The following is a 27,043-nucleotide window of genomic DNA, read 5'->3' on the forward strand; positions in this document are numbered from 1 at the left end:
TCTGCTTCCCTTAAAAATTACGAGTAAAATTTCTACTATTACACTTTATTATTTTAGAACTTGGTTTTGTGATTGGACAATGTGTTCCATTGGCCTATAAGTGGGCACAGAGGCTTCTGTTTTTGTCCATGATGGCGCATCAGGGACCAGAGTTACCTTTTCACTTTAAACCAATTAAAAACTGGACAAAATATATAAAACAGCAATATTCAGACACTGGAAAACAGAAGGTGCAATGCAGTAATTCCTCACAGAAGGAAAACAAAGGATGGCTCTATGATGACCCCAGCTTACTGTCTGGAGTTTCCAGGCCACAGCATAAGGAAGGGAAACCCAGACAAAGTTTACTGGTTTCCATGAGTTCAGAGACAAAGTTTAGAGTCTGGGGAGGCCAAAGCAGCTAGAATTCACAGCGCACAGTATCAGACGGAAGACAGCTGCACAGACTGAGGGAGAGAGAGCTGCACAGATGTGCAGAGGGTTCCCCTTGATGCAGAGAGAGGCTTTTACTATCTACTCCAAAGCTCTAGACACCTTTCTACCCCACCTAGTCAGGCAGGGCTGCCTCAGATCAGAAGCCTCTATAGGTCTTGGGAGTAATGTAGAATGTATAGCTACCCTTCATTTAAACATGGCAACGTTAGGGTTTAAAGCTGAAGTTGAAAGAGGGAAGGATTTCCATCAACTTTTTTCAACCAAATCTTATTTTCTATTTCTAAAAATATATTCCACAGCATACATTACATGATTGTTTCAAAATTCTCTCCAGTATTAAGACATAAGTAAAGCAGTTTCTCCTTTCTGTTGACAAGTAGTCAGAAGTTTGAATTCTAGAAGTTTGAGTTCTAGCAGCTCTTTATATTCACAAACTGATAGGTACTCAGCTGCAGTCAAAGCACCAGTATATATGAGATAATCTACAGTTCATAGAAACAAGATGTGCAAATGACCTCTTAAATTTATCACTGCTCCACCTCTAAGGCCTACCACCTCTGAAACATTTTTGTAGCATATTCTCATTACAATAAAAAATCCTCCATTCCTAGTAATAACATGGTACTCTTTAAAAATGAGTCTATTTTTGGAAGCAAGTAGCTAACTGGGAATTTCAGTATTTGCTTGATCGCCAGCTCAACTGTATGGCTCCAAACTCCAGGGAATTTATGTTGTAACTTCATAATTATTACTTTAAATTATAGAAATTAATACACTCAACAGAAGTTATTAATACAATGATGCTTAATGAGTGGAAACTTACGTGGCTCAGTCGCAGAAACACCTGTAATTTCTTCAGTTGAGTGTGTTTTTATGAATTCTGAAATAACAGTGAATTTGTCATGAGTTTCAATATGAATTATACTTATTAACTGAGTTTAAATTTTATAGTTTTTATTTTAATAACTCATTCAAGAGAACAAAAATTTTAAGAAAAACAACTGAGCTGTCTACACTGTAGACCCTTCCAATCAGGCAACAAAGTGTAACATCTAAAAAAATGTGTGTAACAACTGAGTGATATGAAATCATCATTTTCTCAACAAAACTTGTTTTTCCTCTTATATTCTCCTAGTTAATGTTACCATCATCTAATCTCCCTTCCTTTCATATCCAATCACCATGTTTTGCCAATTTTATCCAGTAAATATTTCTCAAATCTTCCCCTTTTCCTCTATTTGTGCTCTAATATAGGCACTTATCACACATTTAAGGTACAGCAGTAACTTCCATTTCCTACTCCCAATCCCCAAATCTAGCTTCTCAATGTGGCCAGTATAATCCCTCTAAAGTAAAATTCAACATGTCACTTCCCTAGAAAAAATCTTCAATGATTCCCTATTATATATGGGGGAAAAAATAAAAGTATTCCTAAAGCATTTAATCCCTCTGCCTAGGCTCTTTCTTATCTTACCCCTACCTATTACTTCACACTTTAATACCATTCCAGTGGTATTTCCCTATTTATGCTGTTTCTCATGCTATACCCTCTTCTTAAAGTACCAAATATCTCCCATCTTCATTTGACAAAGTCCTATTCATCCTTTAAGGTTGCATAAAACCTAAATAACTCCCTCAGGTTGAACAAGCTGGCTTTCTATGGACTCACTGCAAATTACACATACCTTTATCATGCATTATACTATATTAAAATGATACATAATGTGCTTGTATCCTTACTATGTTGTGGATTTTGAGGGTAACAACCAAGTGTTATTCATTTTATACACTCCCAGAATCTGGAACATAATAAGAACTTTTATTGAAAATATCAACTGCTATTGAATATCTTTGAATTTATCATTGTATAATTTTTATGGCTATAAATTTTTAAACTTTAAGTCTCAAAATGTTGGTGTATTTAGGAAACCCTATAAAGGCTGGACTTGTATAAAATATTATCACCTTCAATTTTCTGCTGTACAGCTTCATAAGTTTGCACTTCTTCTGGTGGAATTTCACTATCCCTGTTAAGATTTCAATAAATTAAACATACTTATTTATTATCAAAGATTAAGCATTTAAATTACACTTAAGAACTAGAATATATGCTCTAGACATATGCAGTTTATAAAATAAAATTTAACATGTTCTTTAACCTTTATTCACAGACATTAAGGTAAATTATCCAGTAGCAAGAAAACAAGTAAAAAAGTCAAACTATGTAATTCTATGAATTCTATGTATTCCATGAACATAATTAGGTATACCAACAACAACATGAACAAAAATAATAAAACTGTATTTGGTAGAAGCATGAGAATTCTTTTTACCAATGTATTATTAATGGTGTAATCAATTGTTAAGAGCACAAGTTCTAGAGTCAAACTGCTTGGCTCAACACCTGCTGTAAATTACCCACTTACTAATTATGTGGCCTTGGGTAAGTCACTTAACCTGAGCCTCAGTTTCTTCATCTATCAAAATTGGGGTATTAGAGTACTTATCTCCTAAAGTATTATAGTTGTAAGGACCAAAGAACAGACGTAAAGTTACTAGGAAAATACCTAGCACATATCAGACATTTAAATTTCAGGTATTAATATTAATATATAGCCTGAAATTAATTTCATGCCTCACAATAGATAGCTCAGGTTAATATATCTGAACCTCTGAACCAAGGCTCTATTATGCAGCTCCCACTGAAGCCAACTCAAGTATCACTGCCTTCATTCCTTTAAGTCTAGTCATTGACAGATGGAGAGATCAATAAAGTAACTTCATAATAAATAGTAGCCCATCCTAATTATGGGTACTTTCTATTTTAACACTGTGAAATAAAAGGGTTCTGTGTATGTTTAATGCTAAAAAAAGGTTGTTTAGAAATGTGAAGTTTTACTTGGGTAAGTTACTATACTAGATATGGTTAGGGATAGGGGAACAAATGACTTGGAGTTGATTTAATTCAGGTATTCATAAAAATTACTCATATTTATTTACTGTTTATTACATGTGATAGGAAATGTGTAGATGTGCGTGACTGGTTCTGATCTTGAGGAAGTGACAGTCTTGACAGGAAAACTTACACATGAATGATTAAATTAATAGCTTATTAAGTTAAATTGGTAGCTAATTATTGATTAATTCATAACAAAATTATTAGGTATATTATTTGATGCCAAACAACAGGGGACAAGAAAGAAGTAACAAAGGAAGAGATCACTGTAGGATGGGTTTCTCAACCCCGGCACTACCAACATTTTAGACTGGATAATTCTTTGTTGTGGGGGACTGTCCTGTACATTTTAGAACGCAGCATCTCTGGCCTCTACCTAGTAAGTGCCAGTAGCATTCTCCCACTCCTAGTTGTGACAACCAAAATGTCTACATACAAGTGTCCTCTGGGGCACAAAATATCCCCCATTTGAGAATCAATGCTATAAGGGAATAGCTCTACCATGGCACTCTATCAACATTACACAGATCCACAAAGGCTTGACAGCAGTCAGACCCAAATCTTAGTAGAATGCCCTGAAATTTCTGCTGGAGAAAGAGAAGATAAGCCTGGTGAAGAGTCTCCATGAGGCAGTTTTCCATTCCTGTCTTGTGGAAGACTAACACAAGCTCACTTCTCATCTATCTCCCTAATTTCAGTTGAGCACAGAGCTTTCTACCCCTCTCTTCTTTACAGCCCAGTTGAAGCCCTCTGTTAAGACTATAAAGCTGCATACAGCAGAAACTAACACAACATTGTAAATCAACTCTACTCCAATAAAAAATAATTTAAAAAAACCCTAAAAAGCTGCATGGATGTAGTTTACATTTTGCTCCTTCATGGCAGAGCAACAAATCGCTTGTGTGGCCTGTCATCTGGTCCCTCCTGCTCTGTGTCGTCCTGTGGAACTAGGAACACAGGGAGCTGACACCATGCTGATCTTGCTCTTGCTGTCTGTATAAGTAATTCAACACCATTTGTGCCCACTGTCTCCGTACCAGCCTAATATTTGGAAGTATGACAAGCCAATCTCATAGCTGCCACTGTGCTGCCACTTTGGGTCTGCCTGACTGCTTGCCAATCATGTAAACAAAAGCATGTTTAAAAAATAGTTTTTAAGATACAACAATGAAAGGGGATAGAAAGTACCGAAGAAGTTTAGCAGAATGAATTGGAAAGAATTGGGTAGATTACGAAGTTTATAAAGATTATAACTCAGATCTACTAAGTGAGACATCTCAAAATATGAATTCTGTTCAGGCTGACTTCTTGCTAAGGGAAAAAAGGTCTGATACTCATACAGATATTCATATACTGGTATGACAGTAACACTGAAATTCTCCTGATCCAATCGGTAAATAGCTCTGCCCCATGGTAAATGGGTAAATAGCCAATCAAGTGTCTGCCAACTGCCCTCACCCCTTGACCTTCCCAGGATCCAGCACCTAAAGGAGTAATCTTTAGCACAACAAATGGTATACAGAACCCTGCTTCACTGCTAATATTTATTCTAATAAGTTGGTGCCCATATTATCCTGGTTCTTCATATTTTTGGTATTCACCAAGAACAAGACAGTATATGCCTGAAGAATATAAATTACATACACGCACACATGCACACCATTTTTTTTTCTAGTACCAAAAAAACTTTAAAAAGGAAACTTTAAAAAGGACTGGAAATAAAAGCACAGTAGAACTGTCAAATAAAGAAGGGAATAGACTAAGAAGGGCTGGCAGCAAAGCAATGGATAAAAATTACAGCAAACCAAGGAAATAAAGCTATACTAAAGATTCCTGTTAAACTAAGTAAAATAGAATTATACATTTTCCTAAAATATCTGATACCACAGTAAAATAGTTTCTTGCACTCTATATGGCTGGCTAAGGGTGATTTTATGAATGATTCATTACAACAGATAGGATATTAGAAATAACTGGGTAACTAAATTGGTTGAATAGAGACAACGGTATTAAAGACACATCTTACTCCAAATGCATGATATCAAGTAGGCCTTCAATATCACCAGGTAGTCAAAAGATATGTCCCTGTCCATTCACTCTTCCATTTAGTGACTATTACAAATTCTCATCTCTCTTCTCAAAACTCCTATCTTATCCTCACTCTCAGCTGATAACCTTTCTTTCTACTTCCCTGAGAAGACTAAACCAACCAAAAGGTAACTTCCACAGGCTTCTACACCACATCTACCCTATATCATCATCTGCACCCTGATACTCTGCCTTCCTACCTGGTTTCATAGATAATTATCCAAGCCCCTATTCCATCTCCACTCACATATTCAAGGATACTGTCCCAGCAATTCCTCTTTGACTCTTTATATCATAAATCTTTTCCTGTCTAATGGGTCATTCCTATTAGCATACAAACATTCTGTTAATTTTCCTAATTTATAAGAGCCTTATTTTGTCCCCACTTCCCTTCAGCTACTATGCTATTTTTTCCCCCTTTTGCAGCAAAATCACTCCAAAGCATTGTCTATGGTTACTGTCCCCAACTGCCCTCCGTCCAGAGATTTCTCATAACAACTGCTCTTCTCAAGGTCAACAAATGACATCCTTTCTAAATCCATTGGTCAGTTCTTAGTCCTAATCTTCTTGACTGATCCACAGCATCTGACATCATTGACAGTCCCTTTGCATAGTCTCCCTTCTTCATTTATCTTACAGGACAGCACATATACTGGTTTTCTTTCTGCCTCACTAGGTCACTCCTCATTCCCCTTTGCTAAACCCTCCTTTTGTCCCAGACTTCTTAATGTTGGAAGGGTCCCAGGGATCAGTCCCTGGTCCTCTCTTCTCAATTTACACTCACTCCCTTCAAGATATATCTACCGTTAAGTTCCATCCATATGTAAACGGCATCCCAATTCCTATTTTCAACTTACATCTCTCTCCTGAACACCAAAACATATATGTAATGGCTCACTCAAATACACCTAACATTTCTGACAACTCAGAATATCCAATATCTTCAAACCAGAACCCCTGATCTGCCTCCTCAAAACTTGCTTCCCCTACAGCCTACACCAGTGAAGGTAGTATCAATTCCATCCTTCTGGCTGCTCAGGCCAAAAGCCTTGAACTCATTCTTGGCTATTTTTCCTCTCACATGCAACATCCAATCCATCAGGAGAGTTTACTGACTCCACCTTCAAAGTATGTCCAGAATCTCAAAGCTCACCAACTCCACCACAACCACTACCCTGACCTGAGCCACCATCATCTCTTCCATGGATTACTGCAAAAGCCTCCCAACTGGACTCCCCATTTCTACTCCTGACCCTGTATAGTCAATTTTCAACACAGCAGTCAGAATGGTCCTTTTGAAACATATGGCAGATCATGTTACACTCTGCTCAAAACCCTCCAGTATCTCCCCAATGATAATCAGAATAAAATCCATTTTTTTTAAGAAGACCTAAAGAGTCTTCCATTTATTTCCTGTCAGGACCTTTTCAAGTCTGGAATAGTTTGAGATCAGGAACAAGACAAGGATGCCCAATCTAGCCTCTTTTATTCAACATAATATTGGACATTCTAGCCACAGGAATCAGACACAAATCAGACAGCAATCAGAAATAAAAGGAATCCAAACTGCAAAGGAAGAATTAAAACTGTCACTGATTGCAGATGATATACTATACATAGAAAACTCTAAAGACTCCACCAAGAAACTATTAGGACTAATAATTAAATTCAGTAAAGTTGCAGAATACAAAATTAATATACAGATATCTGTTGCATTTCTATGCACTAATAAAGCTCTATCAGAAAGAGAACTTAAGAAAATAATCCCATTTGCAACTGCATCAAAAATAATGAAATATCTAGGAACAAATTTAACTAAGGAGGTGAAAGACCTGTACTATGAAAATTAAGAGAGCGATGAAAGAAATTTAAGATGACACAAATAAATGGAAAGATATACCATTCTCATGGATTGGAAGAATTAATTGCTAATGTGCCCATAATAATCTAAAGCAATGTATGGATTCATTGAAATTCCTATCAAGGTACCAATGACATTTTTCACAGAACAAATAATTCTAAAGTTTGTATGGAAACACGAAGAACCCAGAGCCAAAGCAATCTTGAGAAAGCTAGCAGTATCACGCTCAGCGATTTCAAACTATGCTACAAAGCTATAGTAATCAAAACAGTATGGTACTGGCACAAAAAGAGACACATAGATCAATGGAACAGAATAGAGAGCCCAGAAATGAACCCATGCTTATATGGTCAATTTTCTACAACAAAGGATGCAAGAATATACAATGGGGAAGAGATAGTCCCTTCAATAAACGGTGTTGGAAAAACTGGACAGCTACATGAAAAAGAATGAAACTAGACCTCTTTCTTACACCATATACAAAAATAAACTCAAAATGGATTAAAGACTTAAATATAAACCCTGAAACCATAAAAATGCTAGAAGAAACACAGGCAGTAAACTCTTTGACAGTGGTCTTACTAATATTTTTTTGGATCTCTGTCCTCAGACAAAGGCAACAAAAGCAAAAATAAACATATGGAATTATATCAAACTAAAAAAAAAAAAGCTTTGCAAAACAAAACAAAAAGGCAACCTAATGAACGGGATAAGACATTCACAAATGATATACCTAGTAAGAGGCTAAAATTCAAAATATACAAAGAACTCATACAATAGCAAAAAAACAATTCAATTAAAAATGGGCAGAGGACCTGAATAAAAACTCTTCCAAAGAAGACATGCAGATGTCCAACAGGCACATGAAAAGAGGCTCAACACTGCTAATCATCAGGGAAATGCAAATCAAAAACCACAGTGAGAAATCACCTCCCAACTGTCAGAATGGTTATCATCCAACAGACCAAAAAAATAACTGTGGGCAAGGATGTGCAGAAAAGGGAACCTTCATGCACTGTTGACAGAAATGCAAACTGATGTAGCCACTATGGAAAACAGTATGGAGGTTCCTCAAAAAATTAAAAATAGTACTGCCATATGATCTAGTAATTCCACTTCTGGGTATTTTTCCAGAGAAAACAAAAAAACTAATTCAAAAATATATATTCTCCCCAATGTTCATATGTTCATTGCAGCATTGTTTACAGTAACCAGGATATGAAAGTAACCATCAATAGATGAATGGATAAACAAAATGAGTTATATATATATACTTAGAACCAGAAAGCAGAATGGTGGTTGCCAGGGGCTAAGGGGGATTGGGGAAATGCGGTGATGTTGGTCAAAAAGTACAAACTTCCAATTATAAGTTGAATAAGTTCTAAAGATCTAATGTTTAGAACATTAGGATGGTGTTTACTGTTCATAATACCATTGTATTGTATACCTGAAATTTGCTGAAAGAGTAGATCTGAAGTGTTCTCACCACAAGAAAAAATAACTATGGAGGTGCAAAAAAATCACTGAAGATATTCTATGATGATGATTTATTCATCTATTTAATTTCAAGACAGATAAACCTCTAATATCAAACATGAGTGTCAACAGATAATGGAAGTATTATTGTAATCATTCATCTGAATCTTCCTCCCACTTACCAAAAAAAGGATTTTCTCAACTAAAAAGTACAAATTTATTCTTTGGAACATATCCCTGTCCCTAGGCAAGTTTTAATGATGGTGTTCTTGAACAATGAAATATTTCACTACACCTTAAATATATTATGGAAGCTACCTAATCAAACTGAGAGAAGAGTTTATAAGCCAGATATTTCAAAGCCAGCAGTGTCCAACAGAACTTTCAAACAATAGGCACATGTGGCTACTAGGCACTTGAAATGTGGCTAGTGTGACTAAAGAATTGGTTTTTTAATTAAATTTAATTGAATTTTAATTTTCATAGCCACATGTGCCTAGTCCCATTTCAAACTATTAACAATTTCAAATAGGAACAAGCTGACTAGATCTTCTGATTTGATTTAGAAGCTCTATGTATAGTACAAAATCTGAACCACTATCTTCCATTCATTACTAATTATATACCTACTCTTACTGTTTAATTCTTTTAACTCTTACATTTTACTTACTTGGGTTTAGATGACATGTCTTTGAAGGAGAATTTAGACCCTTCTTTAAGGCGATTTTTCAGTTCTTCAAGTTTGTGCACCTGCTTTACTATTTGTGCAATGCTTAAACTGACTGTTTTATCAGGTGCTGGAAACTCTGCTGAAAAAGTTTGATCTTTACTTATCTAAAATAATAAAATTAGCCAGTTACTTAGGAAATACTCATTTTTCTCCCATACCTCAAAGAAATTTCATCATTTATCATATATAAATAAATGTTGTATTATTCTTATCTATCTATAGCTATAATCACATACTAATATTTCACAATATTAGTGAAATTATATGAGCAATTGCCTAGCAACAGAATTATAGCTAAGTGTTGGCTTTTACATGTCAGAGCTCAAATTCAATCTTCTGTTTATTATTTTAATATATAAGAATTTTAAGCAAGTTAAATAACAATTATAACATCATCAGTTTAAGGCAATTCAAAATATTTAAAAGAGAACTCTAATCCTTATGATGGGAGGAAGAGCTGAAAAAAGAAAAGTAGTCAAGCCATAGTCTTAGGACACAGCAAAGAGAAATTCTAACATTAGGAATTTAAAACAGAGACTTCACTTTAGTAATGGTTACCTGAATGGGATTAAGATATAACAGCAGGAAGTAAGTACTGGGCAATGTACTGGAAGTCTGAGACTGTGGGATGCAGAACAAGTGGAAGGGAAGCAGAAGTTGTATGAATACTCTATGGACAAAGGCAAGATCCCTAATAAGAGGACATCAATCATAAACTGAACCTAAAAAGTGACACAGCAATCAGCTACAATTATCAATTTATTGCCTCTCATCTAAAATCCATTCTTCATTGTCCTGTTTATAGTAGTGGAACATTTCTATCTTGACAGGCAGCATGATGTTAACTTTTGTCAGCAGAGGGCCCTAGACACTAGAGGAGGAAGAAGCTTTTCTTCCAAGTTCTGCCATCTCTCTCTGTTTAATCCTAGGGCAGTACACAGTGTAGCTAGTAGTACTCACCTCCAGCAAGTTTCAACAGCACCACCCCTATGGATGGTTTCCTGGCAAGGTCCCTGGCATGGCACATTCCCCACAGGCAGCTTCTCCCAAAACTTTAAGGACTAAACCACAAACATAGCCAAGGTAGAACTAGAATAATTCTCTAACTCCCTAAGGCTATCCTGGAAATCATTCTGCTATATTAACAGCACACATAAAATCTTTTCCAAAATAAGGATAGAGACTAGTATTTCTCAAACTGGTGGCAAAGCATGTGAAAATAAAAGTATAAAAAACTCATTAAAATAACATTAAATTTAACGAAAACCAATATATAATTTTATGAATAAGCATATATCATATTATGCATGACTTTTTAAATACAGGAGAAATATTTAAGTTGATAAGTTTTCTCTTGCCACTTATTTACTATTTTATGTAAATTATGGAAAGAATAATAATTAAATTTCCATTTTTCAATTTTAGGAGAAAGAATGGGTCAAATTCAGAGTAGACCAGATACATGCACGAGTATTGTATATAAATCACTAAGAAACATTTTAGTCTACCCATTTATTCCTTCTTTACCTAAATAAAAAGATTATAACCAATGGTTATTAAAAAATTTTAACTTATACCTCAAATTGGTTTTCAAATGAGATAAAATATTAACTTAATTAACAAGAAATGCTACACTTACCTCTTCCATCTGATTGACCTGTCGCTGAAACCACTTTAAATAAAAGAAGGAACAGAAAGGAAATAACATTGACAAGTCAATTTCTGCAGTGAAATAAGTGAGTACGTGTGTGTGTGTGTGTGTGTGTGTGTGTGTATCAAATATTAGCCCTACACCAAACATCATTTTATCTTAGGGTTCAGAATGGGGCTAAGGCAACATGTAACTGAAACGTAAAATTTTTAAATATATATAGCAGCAAGTTTGGGAGTTATTTTTACTTCCTCAAAACTTAGAAAACTCTTTTTCACTTATATGTATTTCTGTATTAAATTTTAGTAGGTAATATATTGAACATACCTTAAAAAGAGATTCCAAAATCTGGAAAATAAAGTTTTAATGAAAACATTTAAAAATAAAATTCCTCACAACATATGATATAATAAAATATTTAATTCAAGTCTCTTGTGATTTTCAATCACCAAAATACACAAGTTTCTAAAATATAACTATAAATCTATAATCCAATCACAATATTTTTATATTTACAGTTTTTAGTACATCTTGCATAGACAACTTAGTTCTACAAAAGAAAAGAATTTTCCATTGTTACAGATCTACATTAAAAAAACCCAAAATAATTCACATATATGATTTCATCTATTTTCTTAAGATAGGTAAGAAATAAAATTTAAGTTCTTCTCAGAAGAGCATTATTTTTTTTCATAGAGCTGAGAGTACAATAATGAAAAGCATTATCTTACGAACATTATTTCTTCAATATAACTTTGCTATGCTAAAAGGTCTAAGAATCAAGATATAAAATATTACACTACTACTTGATTTTTTTAATGGAAAATGCAAAGAACTGGTTTGGAAGGTTATGAGAGAAAATGAATATACAAAACCTATCACACGGTCCAAACTACCAATATTTACCATTTACAAAATGTAACGCTAAACTGATTACATTTGCCACAAAAAACAACCAAACCCACTCTATTACAACCAAATAAAAGTTTTGAATTACATTATTAAAGAAAAATTTTATTACATGCATTCAGGCAGAAGAAAAGTTGCTTAACCGAAAAAAATCAGGCTAGTCTAAATTTCTCTTCTTTGACACTAACTCTAGATCAACAGTTCAAAAACTGTGACACCACAACCAAAAGCATCAGCATCACCTAAACAACCATATTTGTTAGTAATGCAGATTACCAGGCCCCGCCCCAGCCTACTGACTCCAAAGCTCTGGAAGTAGGACCCGTAATTCGTATTTAAACTATCTATCCCTCCAGTTGATTCCTTTGCATGCTAAAGTTTAAGAATCACTGCACTAAGTAATAAGAAAGCACAGGTCTAAGCAAAAAGGGCTGAGACCCTCAAGAAAACATACCACAGCAAATTAATGTCCACATCTGAAGGAAAATATTTTCAGCTGTATAAGGATTTAGAAAGTAATGTCCAATAAGGCATACTACCTTGCAATAAAGTCATTCTTTCCACTATCCGGAGAGATTCCAAGGTTCTCAAAATCTCCTTTCCTGTCTGGGAAGGTAATGGGAATCCCTTGTATATATCAATTTAATCCACTTATTGCAGTCAGGGTTCTACAATTACTTAAACCACTTAAAGCCTGGAGAACAGTGGCTTTCTTAACTACTGAACCATCAATAACACACCATCAGTTACTACTGGTACTGCTGAATGTAGGACATTATTGATAAAAATAAGTGGAATATGAAAATTGACCAGAAGTGAGGAAAACCAACATTAGACACATAACACTAACCAGAAAAAAAATTCTATGATACTATGGAGCAACGTCTATAACGTTCTTGGGGGAAATATTAAACCTCCATTCTAATTTTAAAGATATTATCATTTAAATGTGAAGCCAAAATGAAACTATCTTCAAGAATTCAGATTTAGAAACTATTTTACCACACATTCTAACCTAGCAAAACAAAAAGTTAATCTCAGAAAAGTGAACACAAGAAAAAACTATAAGCAAAGTAACAAGGAAATACCCCACTCCACAAAATTGTTGTTAATGGGGCTGGCATTTAATGTAGCTGTTATAAAAAGCTTCCTAAAGAGAAGATAGATAGCATAATGTTTAAAATTTAAAAAGGAAAATAGTATTAATATGAAACTGATATACCAGATAGACACAGGGTGTCATAGAAGCCAAGGGAAGGGCACTTCAAGAACCAAATGGTCAAAAACGTCAAATTTGCTGAGGTGTCAAGAAAGATGCACACTTGATTTAACACTATGGGAGTCACTACTATCTTCAGATGGCTAGTTCAATGGACACTGGGGGCAGAAGACAAACTGAAGTACAGATAAATGGGAGAAATATGAAGTAAGTATAAGAATATTTTTGAAGAGGACTGTGTGGGAAAAGGTAGAGCAATGTTGGGCAGTACCGGAAGGAAATATGCAGTCAATGGAAGAATTTTATAAAACCTTGTTTAAAAGTCAACATTTTGTTTTTTTATGATGTTAACATCCATAATCACATTCCCTGGATACTAAAAATTACTAAAAGGGTAGAATACGTCTTGATATTTTTATGGGCTATTTGTATTTCCTCCTTTGCAAACACCTTTTTTATTTCCTTTGAGCATCTTTTATTGATTTACCTTATACTTATCGACAGGTAAATGTTATCTATATACTCTGGATTTCCTCTGTCTAATATATGTAATCTAAGTATTTTCTCCTATTTGAAAATTCTCCTGCACTTCTCTTTATGAATTTTTTACACAATAGAGGTTTTAATTTTAATATACTCAAATTTAGCAATCTTTCCCTTTATGACTTATATATTCTTCTGTAATTGTTCCTTGCTCCAGTTCATAACGACAGCCTCCTATATCTGTTTCTAAATATGTTGTTGCTTTTGATTTTTGTATACACTATAAAGAATAAACTTTTTTTACCTTATAAATAACCACTGTTCCAGGGCCATTTATTATGCTACTACTTCTCTATCATTAATAAAATTTTCCATATATAAAAGGGTCTATTTCTGAGCCTTTATTCAATTCCATCGGTCTATCTAACCTTGCACCAAAAGCACACAACCATAATTAATATAGCTTTCTAACAAGTCTTGATATCTGCTAGGGCAAGTCCTCTCACCTGTTCTTTGTCTTCAGAACTCACTTGGTTATTCTTGGTCCATTTAACTTCTATATAAAATTCACAATCAGTTGCAAATTTCCACCAGAAAGAGAAACCTATTGGGGGAATTAGGGAGTGATGACAGCAAAACTGGCTGTAGAGAGTCCCAAGGGCCTATCCTTCACAGAAACACTGAAGAAAAATAGAGCAAAAACTGTTACAAACAACTTTGTGAAAACTCTGGGAAACAGTGAAGGCTTTACAGGAGCCAAATAGTGATGGATCAAGAAAAACGCAGGTTAAACAGTCTAGGAGACCTTTGCGGCATTTAAACCTAGCCTTGCCCCACCCACTTCCCCAGAGCACTGGCAGTCTTAAAGACAGCAGCCTCCATTCCTGGTGTGGGTATATATTATAGTTCTGGAGGAAAAAGAGGAATTGTGTTTTTCTGTTTTGTCCTGTCTACAGGTTCCTTGAAGGACTTGTAGCTTTTACCTTTGTTTCATCTCAGAACTCTCTCAGGGCAGAAAACCAGCAAAGTGAAGAGTATTCCACAAAAAAACTGAAAGGTAGTTAAACAAGCCACTGCTCCCTGGAGAAAATGATTATAGTTGAGGCAAACAATATACATGTCAAAGCCTAGAAGGAAAAACTGGAGAGAGTTACTTTGGAAAAATAAGGATTTTGAAATTCCCATATATTAGGGGCAATCTAGTAAGCTGCACACTTGCCCAGGGCAGGACTCATGCTCAGAAAATATTGTAGTAGACACTAAACTTTCACTTCTGCCTGGTCTTTAGCTCCACACAAGTAGAAAATGAAGGCTAAGGCAGAGCTGTAAACAGCCTGGCTAAGTTTTAAAGAAGTGCCTCAAAACAGAGCCAGTCTTCAAATGCCAGGAGAATATTTTTTTCCTCTTTTTCTTTATGTTTTTGTGGCTCCAGGCACTTAAGGAAATCTCTGTCAAACCCACTAATTGACCACATTTATAGGAACAGAAACCTGAGAGATGAACACAACAAAAACTACAAACTTGAAAAATAAATAGTTTAGATTTCTATTTTCCAATTTGGCATGTAAGGAGCCTAGATTCACCACACTGTCCTAACAACAAGTAAAAAGCTGAACAAATTAAAAATCAACAAATCTTCTTAAATCTATCACAGAACTAAAGTCACAGAGCAAAAAACATGGCCCCCAAAATTGGAGAGACAGGCAATACAGGAGAAGAGAGAGAGAAAGGACCAGAGAAAATATTTGAAGAGATTAGAGTCGAAAACTTCCCTAACATGGGAAGGGAAACAGCCACCCAAATCCAGAAAAAGCAGAGAGTACCATACAGGATAAACCCAAGGAGAAACACACCAAGACGTATAGTAATCAAACCGCAAAAAATTAAAGACAAAGAAAAATAATTGAAAGCAGCAAGGGAAAAACAACAAATAACATACAAGGGAACTCCCATAAGGGTAAGAGCTGATTTCTCAGCAGAAACTCTACAAGCCAGAAGGGAGTGGCATGACATATTTAAAGTGATGAAAGGGAAGAACCTACAACCAAGATTACTCTACCCAGCAAGGATCTCATTCAGATTCGATGGAGAAAGCAAAGGCTTTACAGACAAGTAAAACCTAAGAGAATTCAGCACCACCAAACCATCCCTACAACAAATGCTAAAGGAACTTCTCTAAGTGGGAAACACAACAGAAGAAAAGGACCTACAAAAACAAACCCAAAACAATTAAGAAGATGGTAATAGGAACATACATATCGATAACTACCTTAAACATGAATGGATTAAATACTCCAACCAAAAGACACAGGCTCGCTGAATGGATACAAAAACAAGACCCATCTATATGCTGTCTACAAGAGACCCACTTCAGACATAGGGACACACACAGACTGAAAGTGAGGGGATGGAAAAAGATATTCCACGCAAATGGAAATCAAAAGAAAGCTGGAGTAGCAATACTCATATCAGATAAAATAGACTTTAAAATAAAGACTATTACAAGAGACAAGGAAGGACACTACATACTGATCAAGGGATCAATCCAAGAAGAAGATATAACAATTATAAATATATATGCACCCAACATAGGAGCACTTCAATACATAAGGCAACTGCTAACAGCTATAAAAGAGGAAATCGACAGTAACGGAAAAATAGTGGGGGACTTTAACACCTCACTTACACCAACGGACAGTTCATCCAAACAGAAAATTAATAATGAAACACAAGCTTTAAATGACACAATAGACCAGATAGATTTAATTTATATTTGTAGGACATTCCTTCCAAAAACAGCAAACTACACTTTCTTCTCAAGTGCGCACGGAACATTCTCCAGGATAGATCACATCATGGGTCACAAATCAAGCCTCAGTAAATTTTTAAAAATTGAAATCAGGGCTTCCCTAGTGGCGCAGTGGTTGAGAACCTGCCTGCTACTGCAGGGGGCACGGGTTCGGGCCCTGGTCTAGGAAGATCCCACATGCCGTGGAGCGGCTGGGCCCGTGAGCCACAATTGCTGAGCCTGCGCATCTGGAGCCTGGGCTCCACGACAAGAGAGACCGCGATAGTGAGAGGCCCGCGCACCGCGATGAAGAGTGGCCCCCGCTTGCCACAACTAGAGAAAGCCCTCACACAGAAACGAAGACCCAATGCAGCCATAAATAAAACAAATAAAATGAAACTTTAAAAAAAAAATTGAAATCATATCAAGCACCTTTTCTGACCACAACACTATGAGATTAGAAATCAATTACAGGGGAAAAAACATAAAAAACACAAACACATGGAGGCTAAACAATACGCAACTAAATAACCAAGAGATCACTGAAGAAATCAAGGAGGAAATCAAAAAATACCTAGAGACAAATGACAGTGAAAACACGATGATCCAAAACCTATGGGATGCAGCAAAAGCAGTTCTAAAGAGGGGAGTTAACAGCAATACAAGCCTACCTCAAGAAACAAGAAAATCTCAAATAAACAATCTAACCTTACACTTAAAGGAACTAGAGAAAGAAGAACAAACAAAACCCAAAGTTAGCAAAAGGAAAAAAATCATACAGATCAGACCAGAAATAAATGAAATAGAAACAAAGAAAACAATAGCAAAGATCAATAAAACTAAAAGCTGGTTCTTTGAGAAGATAAACAAATTGAAAACCCATTAGCCAGACTCATCAGGAAAAAAAGGGAGAAGACTCAAATCAATAGACTCAGAAATGAAAAAGGAGAAGTAGCAACAGACACTGCAGAAATACAAAGGATCATAAGATATTACTATAAACAACTATATGCCAATAAATGGACAACCTGAAAGAAATGGACAAATTCTTAGAAAAGCACAACCTTCCGAGACTGAACCAGGAAGAAATAGAAAATATAAACAGACCAATCACAAGCACTGAAATTGAGACTGCAATTAAAAATCTTCCAACAAACAAAAGTCCAGGACCAGATGGCTTCACAGGTGAATTCTATCAAACATTTAGAGAAGAGCTAACACCTATCCTTCTCAAACTCTTCCAAAATATAGCAGAGGGAGGAACACTCCCAAACACATTCCACGAGGCCACCATCAACCTGATACCAAAACCAGAAAAAGATATCACAAAGAAAGAATACTACAGACCAATATCACTGATGAACATAGATGCAAAAATCCTCAACAAAATACTAGCAAACAGAATCCAACAACACATTAAAAGGATCATACACCATGATCAAGTCAGATTTATCCCAGGAATGCAAGGATTCTTCAATATACGCAAATCAATCAAAGTGATACACCAAATTAACAAACTGAAGAATAAAAACCATATGATCATCTCAATAGATGCAGAAAAAGCTTTTGACAAAATTCAACACCCATTTATGATAAAAACTCTCCAGAAAATTGGAATAGAGGGAACCAACCTCAACATAATAAAAGCCATATATGACAAACCCACAGCAAACATCATTCTCAGTGGTGAAAAACTGAAAGCATTTCCTCTAAGATCAGGAACAAGACAAGGATGTCCACTCTCACCACTTTTATTCAACATAGTTTTGGAACTCCTAGCCACGGCAAACAGAGAAGAAAAAGAAATAAAAGGAATACAAATTGGAAAAGAAGAAGTAAAACTGTCACTGTTTGCAGATGACATGATACTATAAAAAAGAATCTTAAAGGTGTCACCAGAAAAACACTAGAGCTAATCAATGAATTTGGTAAAGTCACAGGATACAAAATTAAGGCACAGAAATCTCTTGCATTCCTATACACTAATGATGAAAAATCTGAAAGAGAAATTAAGGAAACACTCCCATTCACCACTGCAACAAAAAGAATAAAATACCTAGGAATAAACCTACCTAAGGAGACAAAAGACCTGTATGCAGGAAAGTGTAAGACACTAATGAAAGAAATTAAAGATGATACAAACAGATGGAGAGATATACCATGTTCTTGGATTGGTAGAATCAATATTGTGAAAATGACTATACTACCCAAAGCAATCTACAGATTCAAGGCAATCCCTATCAAATTGCCATTGGCATTTTTTACAGAACTAGAACAAAAAATCTTAAAATTTGTATGGAGACACAAAAGACCCCGAATAGCCAAAGCAGTCTTGAGGGAAAACAACGGAGCTGGAGGAATCAGACTCCCTGACTTCAGACTATACTACAAAGTTACAGTAATCAAGACAATATGGTACTGGCACAGAAACAGAAATATAGATCAATGGAACAGGATAGAAAGCCCAGAGATAAACCCACACACCTATGATCAACTAATCTATGACAAAGGAGGCAAGGATGTACGATGGAGAAAAGACAGTCTCTTCAATAAGTGGTGCTGAGAAAACTGGACAGCCACATGTAAAAGAATGAAATTAGAACACTCCCTAACACCATACACAAAAATAAACTCAAAATGGATTAGAGACCTAAATGTAAGACCGGACACTATAAAACTCTTAGAGGAAAACATAGGAAAAACGCCTTTGACATAAATCACAGCAAGATCTTTTTTGAGCCACTTCCTAGAGTAATGGAAATAAAAACAAAAATAAACAAATGGGACCTAATGAAACTTAAAAGCTTTTTCAAAGCAAAAGAAACTACAAACAAGACGAAAAGACAACCCTCAGAATGGCAGAAAATATTTGCAAATGAATCAAGGGACAAAGGATTAATCTCCAAAATATATAAAGAGCTCATGCAGCTCAATATTAAAAAAACAAACAACCCAATCCAAAAATGGGCAGAAGACCTAAATAGACATTTCTCCAAAGACATACAGATGGCCAAGAAGCACATGAAAAGCTGGTCAACATCACTAATTATTAGAGAAATGCAAATCAAAACTACAATGAGGTATCACCTCACACCAGTTAGAATGGGCATCATCAGAAAATGTACAAACAACAAATGCTGGAGAGGGTGTGGAGAAAAGGGAACCCTCTTGCACTGTTGGTGGGAATGTAAATTGATACAGGCACTATGGAGAACAGGATGGAGGTTCCTTAAAAAACTAAAAATAGAATTACCATATGACCCAGCAATCCCTCTACTGGGCATATACCCAGAGAAAACCATAATTCAAAAAGACACATGCACCCCAATGTTCATTGCAGCACTATTTACAATAGCCAGGTCATGGAAGCAACCTAAATGCCCATCGACAGACAATGGATAAACAAGATGTGGTACATATACAGAATGGAATATTACTCAGCCATAAAAACCAAAGAAATTGGGTCATTTGTAGAGATGTGGATGAATCAAAAGACTGTCATACTTAGTGAAGTAAGTCAGAAAGAGAGAAACAAATATCATATATTAACGCATATGTGTGGAACCTAGAAAAACGGTACAGATGAACCTGTTTGCAGGGATGAAATTGAGACACAGATGTAGAGAACAAATGTATGGACACCAAGGGGGGAAAGCGGCAGGGGGGGTGGGGTGTTGGTGTGATGAATTGGGAGATTGGGATTGACATACATACACTAATATGTATAAAATGGATAACTAATAAGAACCTGCTGTATACAAAAATAAATAAAATAATATTCAACAAAATAAACAGAAAGTTTAATAAAACAATATATAAAATAGAAAAATTTTAAAAATAAAAAAAAGCTAAAGGAAATCAAACACAAGGAATTAAAGGAAACAAAGAGCAACGTTACAACAAATATCCATAAAGATACAGAAATTATTAAAAGGAACCCAAAAATTCTAGAAATGAAAATTTCAATAACTGAACAAAAGGAACAATAACTGAAATAAAAATTTCTCTAAAGGTTTTAACAGCATGTTTGAGCAAATAAAGAAAGAAACAATGAATTTAAAGGCAGGTCAGTTGTAATTATCCAGTGTGAGGAGAAGAAAAAAAAAAGAAATAAAGGAAAAAAGAAACAGTGCTGGGCTTCCCTGGTGGCGCAGTGGTTGAGAATCTGCCTGCCAGTGCAGGGGACACGGGTTCGAGCCCTGGTCTGGGAAGATCCCACATGCTGCGGAGCAACTCGGCCCGTGAGCCACAATTACTGAGCCTGTGCATCTGGAGCCTGTGCTCGGCAACGAGAGGCCGCGATAGTGAGAGGCCCGCGCACCGTGATGAAGAATGGCCCCCGCACCGCGATGAAGAGTGGCCCCCGCTTGCCACAACTAGAGAAAGCCCTCGCACAGAAACAAAGACCCAACACAGCCATACATACATACATACATACATACATAAAAAGAATGTAAGCAGACAAGAACAGCATTAAAAACATGTTTTTAAATTAAAAAATAAATTTATAAAAAAAAAAAAAAAAAGAAACAGTGCTTAAGAGACCTAGGGAACATCAGCAAGTATACCAATATACACATAATAGGAGTTCCATAACAGGAGAGAGAAAAGAGGGCAGAACGGATATTTGAAGAAATAATGAGTAATAATTCCCAAATTTGAGAAAAGATATGGAGCTACATTTCAAAATCCTAGTAGAATAAATATGAGAAGATCCACACCAAAACACATTATAATCAAACTGTTGAAAGTCAAACACAAATAGAGAAGTTGAAAGCAGCCAGAGAAAAGTGAAATGATACGTACAAGGAATCTTCAACAAGATTAACAGCTCATTTCTCCTCAGAAACCATGGAGAGCAGTAGACAAAGGGTCAACATATTTTAAGTGCAATTAATGGGGAAAAAAAAGCTATATACAAGTTACATACCTGGAAAAATTATCATTCAAAATCAAGGAGAATTTAGGACATTTCCCAATTTTTTTTAAAAACTGAGAAAGTTTGTCACTAGATTTGCCATACAAGAAATGCTAAAATGAAAGCTGTATGAAGAAATAAAAACATTGTTACAGATAACTATGTACTTAAATATAAAATACAAAAAAAAGTGTTTTTGGTTTCTAAACCCTTTTTCCTGTACAAAAGACGAAAGCATAAATCAATAATTATATATCTTATGTTAATAAACACAACATATAAAGATCTAATTTATGACGATAACTAAAAGGGGGAAGATGAAGATATATAGGAAAAGAGATTTTCTATAATTTTGAAGTTAAATTAGTTTTTATTCAAACTATACTAACTTTACAATGTTAGTTGTAACACTAAGATAACCATTAAGTAAATAATTTTTAAATATACAAAAGAAGGAAGTGAGAAGGGAATCAAAACAGTATACTACCAAAAAAAAGTCAATTAAACGAAACAAAGGGAAATAATGGAGGAAAAGAGTTGAAAAAAAAAAGTATGACATAAAGAAAATAAGTAGCAAAACTGCATAAATTAATACTTCCTTGTAGGTAGTTACTTTAAATAGAGATTAAGCTCTGAAATCAAAAAGCAGAGATTGACCAAACTAATTTTTTTAATGATTTAACTATATGTTGTCTACAAGAGACTCACTCTAGATCCAAAGATACAAATAGGTTGAAAGTCAAAGGATGGATGAAGATATTCTATACAAACAGTAAGCAAAAACAAGCTAGCAGGATAATAAAAATATAAGACAAAATACTGTTTGTCAAAAACTCTTGCAGGAAGCAAAGAATGACATTACATATTGATAAAAAGGATTGAGTCATCATGAAAATATAACAGTTGTAAATATATATGCCCCAAACAAGTCACAAAATATGTGAAGCAAACATCAGCAGAACTGAAGGAAGAAATACAGTTTTACAATAATAATCAAAAGGATCAATACCTCACTTTCAATAATGGAAAGAACATCCAGATAGAAGAACAATAAGGAATTGGAGGACTTGAACAACACTAGACCAACTAAATCTAACAGATATATATATATACACACACACAGAACATTCCACCCAACAACAACAAAATACACATTCTTCTGAAGAGCACATGGAATATTCTCCAGAATAGACCACCTGTTTAGTCACACAAAAAAACTCTCAATACATTTAAAAGAGTGAAAGCATACAAAGTATCTTCTCTGACCACAGTGGTATAAAGCTAGCATCAATAACAAAAGAAAAACTGAAAAATTCACAAGTATGTGGAAATTAAACAGACTCTTAAACAACTAATGGAACAAAGAACACATGAGGGAAATTTTTAAACAAATTTAGTTTACTTTTTAAATTGGGCAGAAGATTGGACCAGACATTTTTCCAAAGAAGATATACAAATAGCCAAAAAATATATGAAAAGATGCTCAACATCACTAATTACCAGGGAAATGCAAATCAAAATCACAATAAGATAACACCTCACATCTGTTAAAATGGATATCATCAAAAAGACAACAAATGACAAGTGCTGGCAAGAATTTGGAGAAAAGGGATCCCTTGTACACTTTGGTCGGAATGTAAATTGTTGCAGCCACTACAGAAAATAGTATGGAGGTTCCTCAAAATTTTTAAAGATAGAAATACTGTATGATCCAACAATTTCACTTCTGGGTATTCATCACAAGGAAAGGAAAACACCATCCCCAAAATATATAAACACCCCCATGTTCACTGCAGCATTATTTACCTTAGCCAAGATATGGAAACAACTAAGTAAACAGATAAAGGAAACATGAGATATAATATTACTTGGCCATAAAAAAGAATGAAATCTTGCCATCTGTAACAACATAGATGGACCTTGAGGACATTATGATACATTAAAAATTCAGACACAGAGAAACAAATTATCATATAATCTCACTTATATGTGGAATCTGAAAAAAAAACAAGCTTATAGATACAAAGAACAGATTGGTGATTGTCTGAGGTGGGGGTTGGGAGGTAGGTAAAACAGGTAAAGATGATCAAAGGGTACTAACTTTCAGCTGTAAAATAAATAAGTCATGGAAATGTAATGTACACCACGGTGATGACAGTTAATTATCCCTTACTGCAATTTGAAAGTTGCTAAAAGAGCAAATCTTAAAAGTTCTCATGACAAGAAAAAAAATGTACCTATGGATGATACTGTATGTTAACTAGACTTGTCCTGGTGATCACTTAGCAATATTTACAAATATAGAATAATTATGTTGTACACCTGAAACTAATATAAGGCTATATGTCAGTTATATCTCACCAGAACAACAAACTGGCAAACCTTTAACTATACTAAGAAAACAGAGAAAAGACTCAAATTACTAAAATCAGAAATTAAAGTGGAGACATTACTACTGATCTCTTTTTTTTTTTTTTTTTTGGCTGCATTGGGTCTTTGTTGCTGCGCATGGGCTTTCTCTAGTTGTGATGAGCTGGGGCTACTCTTCATTGTGGTGCACGGGCTTCTCATTGTGGTGGCTTCTCTTAATGTGGAGCAAGGGCTCTAGGCGCATGGCCTTCAGTAGTTGCAGCACGTGGGCTCAGTAGTTGTGGCTCACAGGCTTAGTTGCTCTGCAGCATGTGGGATCTTCCCGGACCAGGGATGGAACCCGTGTCCCCTGCATTGGCAGGTGGATTCTTAACCACTGTGCCACCAGGGAAGTTCCCACTACTGATCTTAAAGGAATAAAAAATATTATAAGAGAACACTTTGAACAATTATATGCCAACAAATTGGATAACCTAGATGAACAAATTCCTGGAAATACACAAAATACCAAAATTGACTCAAGAAGAAATAGAAAATGTGAACAGACCTATTAAAAAGTAAAGATAATGAATAAGTAATCAAAAAACTATCAACAATGAAAAGCCCAAGATGAGATGGTTTCACTAGTGAATTCCATCAAACATTTAAAGAAGAATTGACACAAATCCTTTTCAAACTCTTCCAAAAAGAAAGAAGATGAAGGAACAATTCCTAACTCATTCTACGTGGCAAGCATTACTGTGAGGCCACAGCCATACACGTATGAAATGGACGAAGGCAAGAACAAGCCCTGAGGTGACAGACTGGAATTGAAGATGCCTGTGAGAACTCCAGATTTCTAAATATATCTATTCATGTATATATGTATGTATATGTACACTTTATATATGTGTAGGAATATGTGTGTATGAAATATGTATATGTATATGCATATGTGTGCATACTTGCATGCATTTCCTAGGTCTGTCTACTGAAAGGGAGTAGAAGCAAAGACACTCCAGGATCAAAGGGCACAATGAACCATCAGATCGTGGTTTCTATTACCATTACCCCTTAAAACGAAACAAGGCTCCATCAGCAAGACGGCAAATAGGAAGCCAAGATCTTTCTTCCCCCACAAAGACAGGGAGTTAAAATCAAACAAACCAAATGCCTCTGTCAGAAACAAGTTAAAAGGTGTTGCACCCCAGGCAAGGACAAAACCAAGCGCACCAAAGCCCAGTCGGAAAAGTTTTTGACACTCTCCACTTTAACGTGGGAGAGCCCCTCCCTACTCCAACTTCAGCACAATTGGGACGAAATCCCCAACTTCCATCTTCCCCTTGGGGATGAAAAGAAATAGAACACACGTCCAGCATTCTGACATTTAGGGGAGCTGCCTAAGGGACTGTTTTTTCCCTTTCACGTATCCAAGTACTGACGGGAAGAGGGTGCTAGGTTGAGGATCTCTGAGAACAAAGACCATCAACCATGCACCAGAGTCTGCAGTACCTAAGACAGACCAGTAGAGCACCAGTACTGTGATTTACAACAGCACCAGAGAGGCTGCAATATCAGAGAGACACCAGGGGGAGTGCCTGAAATGAAACCTACAAACCTCTTCTAATAGATTATATGCACAAGCCAAAAGGGAATAGCTACCCCAAAAAGGTTTGAGAGGGCTCCAGAATCCAAATAGGCTGAGCAAGAAAAGTCCTCCCTATAGGAAATGAAACCACAAAGTCTTGGAGAATTGGCTGATTCTACAGTTGCCAAAATCCCAACAAAAAATAACAAGACATACAAAGAAAAGGGGAGCCATAACACATTCAAAGAAACAAATCTCTAGAAACTAGCCTTAAAGAAACAGATATATGAATTGCCAAAAAAAAAAGTTCAAAATTTTCATCATAAGAATGTGTAATGAGTTAAAAGAGAATACAGACAGACCACTAAACAAAATCAGGAAAATGATGCATGAACAACATGAGAATATCAACCAAAAAACCCCAGAAACTATGAATAAAACAAAACAGAAATTCTGAAACTAAAGAATACAATAACTGAATTGAAAAATTTGTTCCAGGGACTCATCATAAGACTTGACCAGGTAGAAGAAAGAATCAGCAAACTCAAAGACAAGACCTCCAAAATTACTGAGGAAGAAAAAGAAAAAGAAAAGAAAAATGAAGAGAATCTAAGGTATTTATGGGATATCATGAAGCAGAACAATACAAACTCATGAAAATACAAGAAAAAGAAAGAAAGGGACAGAAAACTTACTTGAAGAAACAAGGACTGAAAATTTCCAATTCTGAGGTGAGAAATAGACATACAAATTCAAGTAAATTAAAGAACTCCAGATAGAAAAATATCTAAAGAGATCTACACCAAGATACATCACAAACTGTCAAAAGTCACAAAGAGACAGAGAATTTTGAAAACAGCAAGAGAAAACTGACTCATAACATACAAGTAAGTTCCTAACAGATCATCACAGACTTCTAACCAGAAAGCTTTCAGACTAGAAGGGAAAGAAACAATATATTCAAAGTACTGAAAGAAAAAATTGCCAAAAATACTAGATGTCGTAAAACTGTCCTTCAAAAATGAGGGAGAAATCAAGACTGTTCCAGAAAAATACTGTTGAGGGAGTTTATCACCACTAGACCTTCCCTACAAGAAATGCTGAAGAGAGTCCTACAAACTGAAGAGAAAGAACAATAAACATCAATACAAAAACCATATGAAAATAGAGCATTCCCTGGTAAAGGTAAATATATCAACAAATACAGAATCCTAGAGTATTGTAAGGCAAGTGAGTAAATCACTTATAAATCTGATACAGAATATTTATTAAGAAGTATAAAAACTAGTTATACATTTATATTCATGGAAATGCAATTTAAAAAGAGGTAACTTGGGCTTCCCTGGTGGCACAGTGGTTGAGAATCTGCCTGCCAATGCAGGGGACACGGGTTCAAGCCCTGGTCTGGGAGGATCCCACATGACACAGAGCAACTGGGCCCGTGAGCCGCAACTGCTGAGCCTGCGCATCTGGAGCTTGTGTTCTGCAACAGGAGAGGCCGCGACAGTGGGAGGCCCACACACCGCGATGAGGGGTGGCCCCCGCTCAGCGCAACTAGGGAAAGCCCTCACACAGAAACGAATACCCAACAC

At 35.6% G+C, this 27,043-nt stretch overlaps 1 protein-coding gene across 21 annotated transcripts in view; it reads right to left on the reverse strand.

Annotated features, from left to right (window-relative positions):
• Nucleotides 1–27,043, reverse strand: part of CCDC7 (coiled-coil domain containing 7) — a 319,203-nt gene that overhangs the window by 270,761 nt on the left and 21,399 nt on the right. For 20 of the 21 annotated variants that reach the window (XM_068560909.1, XM_068560921.1, XM_068561029.1 and 17 more), the window contains 5 exons: nucleotides 11,525–11,545; nucleotides 11,186–11,218; nucleotides 9,487–9,650; nucleotides 2,401–2,462; nucleotides 1,259–1,315 (listed from right to left, as the gene is read on the reverse strand). The exons of the other annotated variant lie outside the window; for it this stretch is intronic. In XM_068560909.1, the coding sequence (XP_068417010.1) occupies nucleotides 1,259–1,315; nucleotides 2,401–2,462; nucleotides 9,487–9,650; nucleotides 11,186–11,218; nucleotides 11,525–11,545 (337 nt within the window). The remainder of the gene's footprint in view (nucleotides 1–1,258; nucleotides 1,316–2,400; nucleotides 2,463–9,486; nucleotides 9,651–11,185; nucleotides 11,219–11,524; nucleotides 11,546–27,043) is intronic. 21 annotated transcript variants of the gene reach the window in all.

This window comes from Eschrichtius robustus, chromosome 1, assembly GCF_028021215.1.
Source record: "Eschrichtius robustus isolate mEscRob2 chromosome 1, mEscRob2.pri, whole genome shotgun sequence".
NCBI lineage: Eukaryota > Metazoa > Chordata > Mammalia > Artiodactyla > Eschrichtiidae > Eschrichtius > Eschrichtius robustus.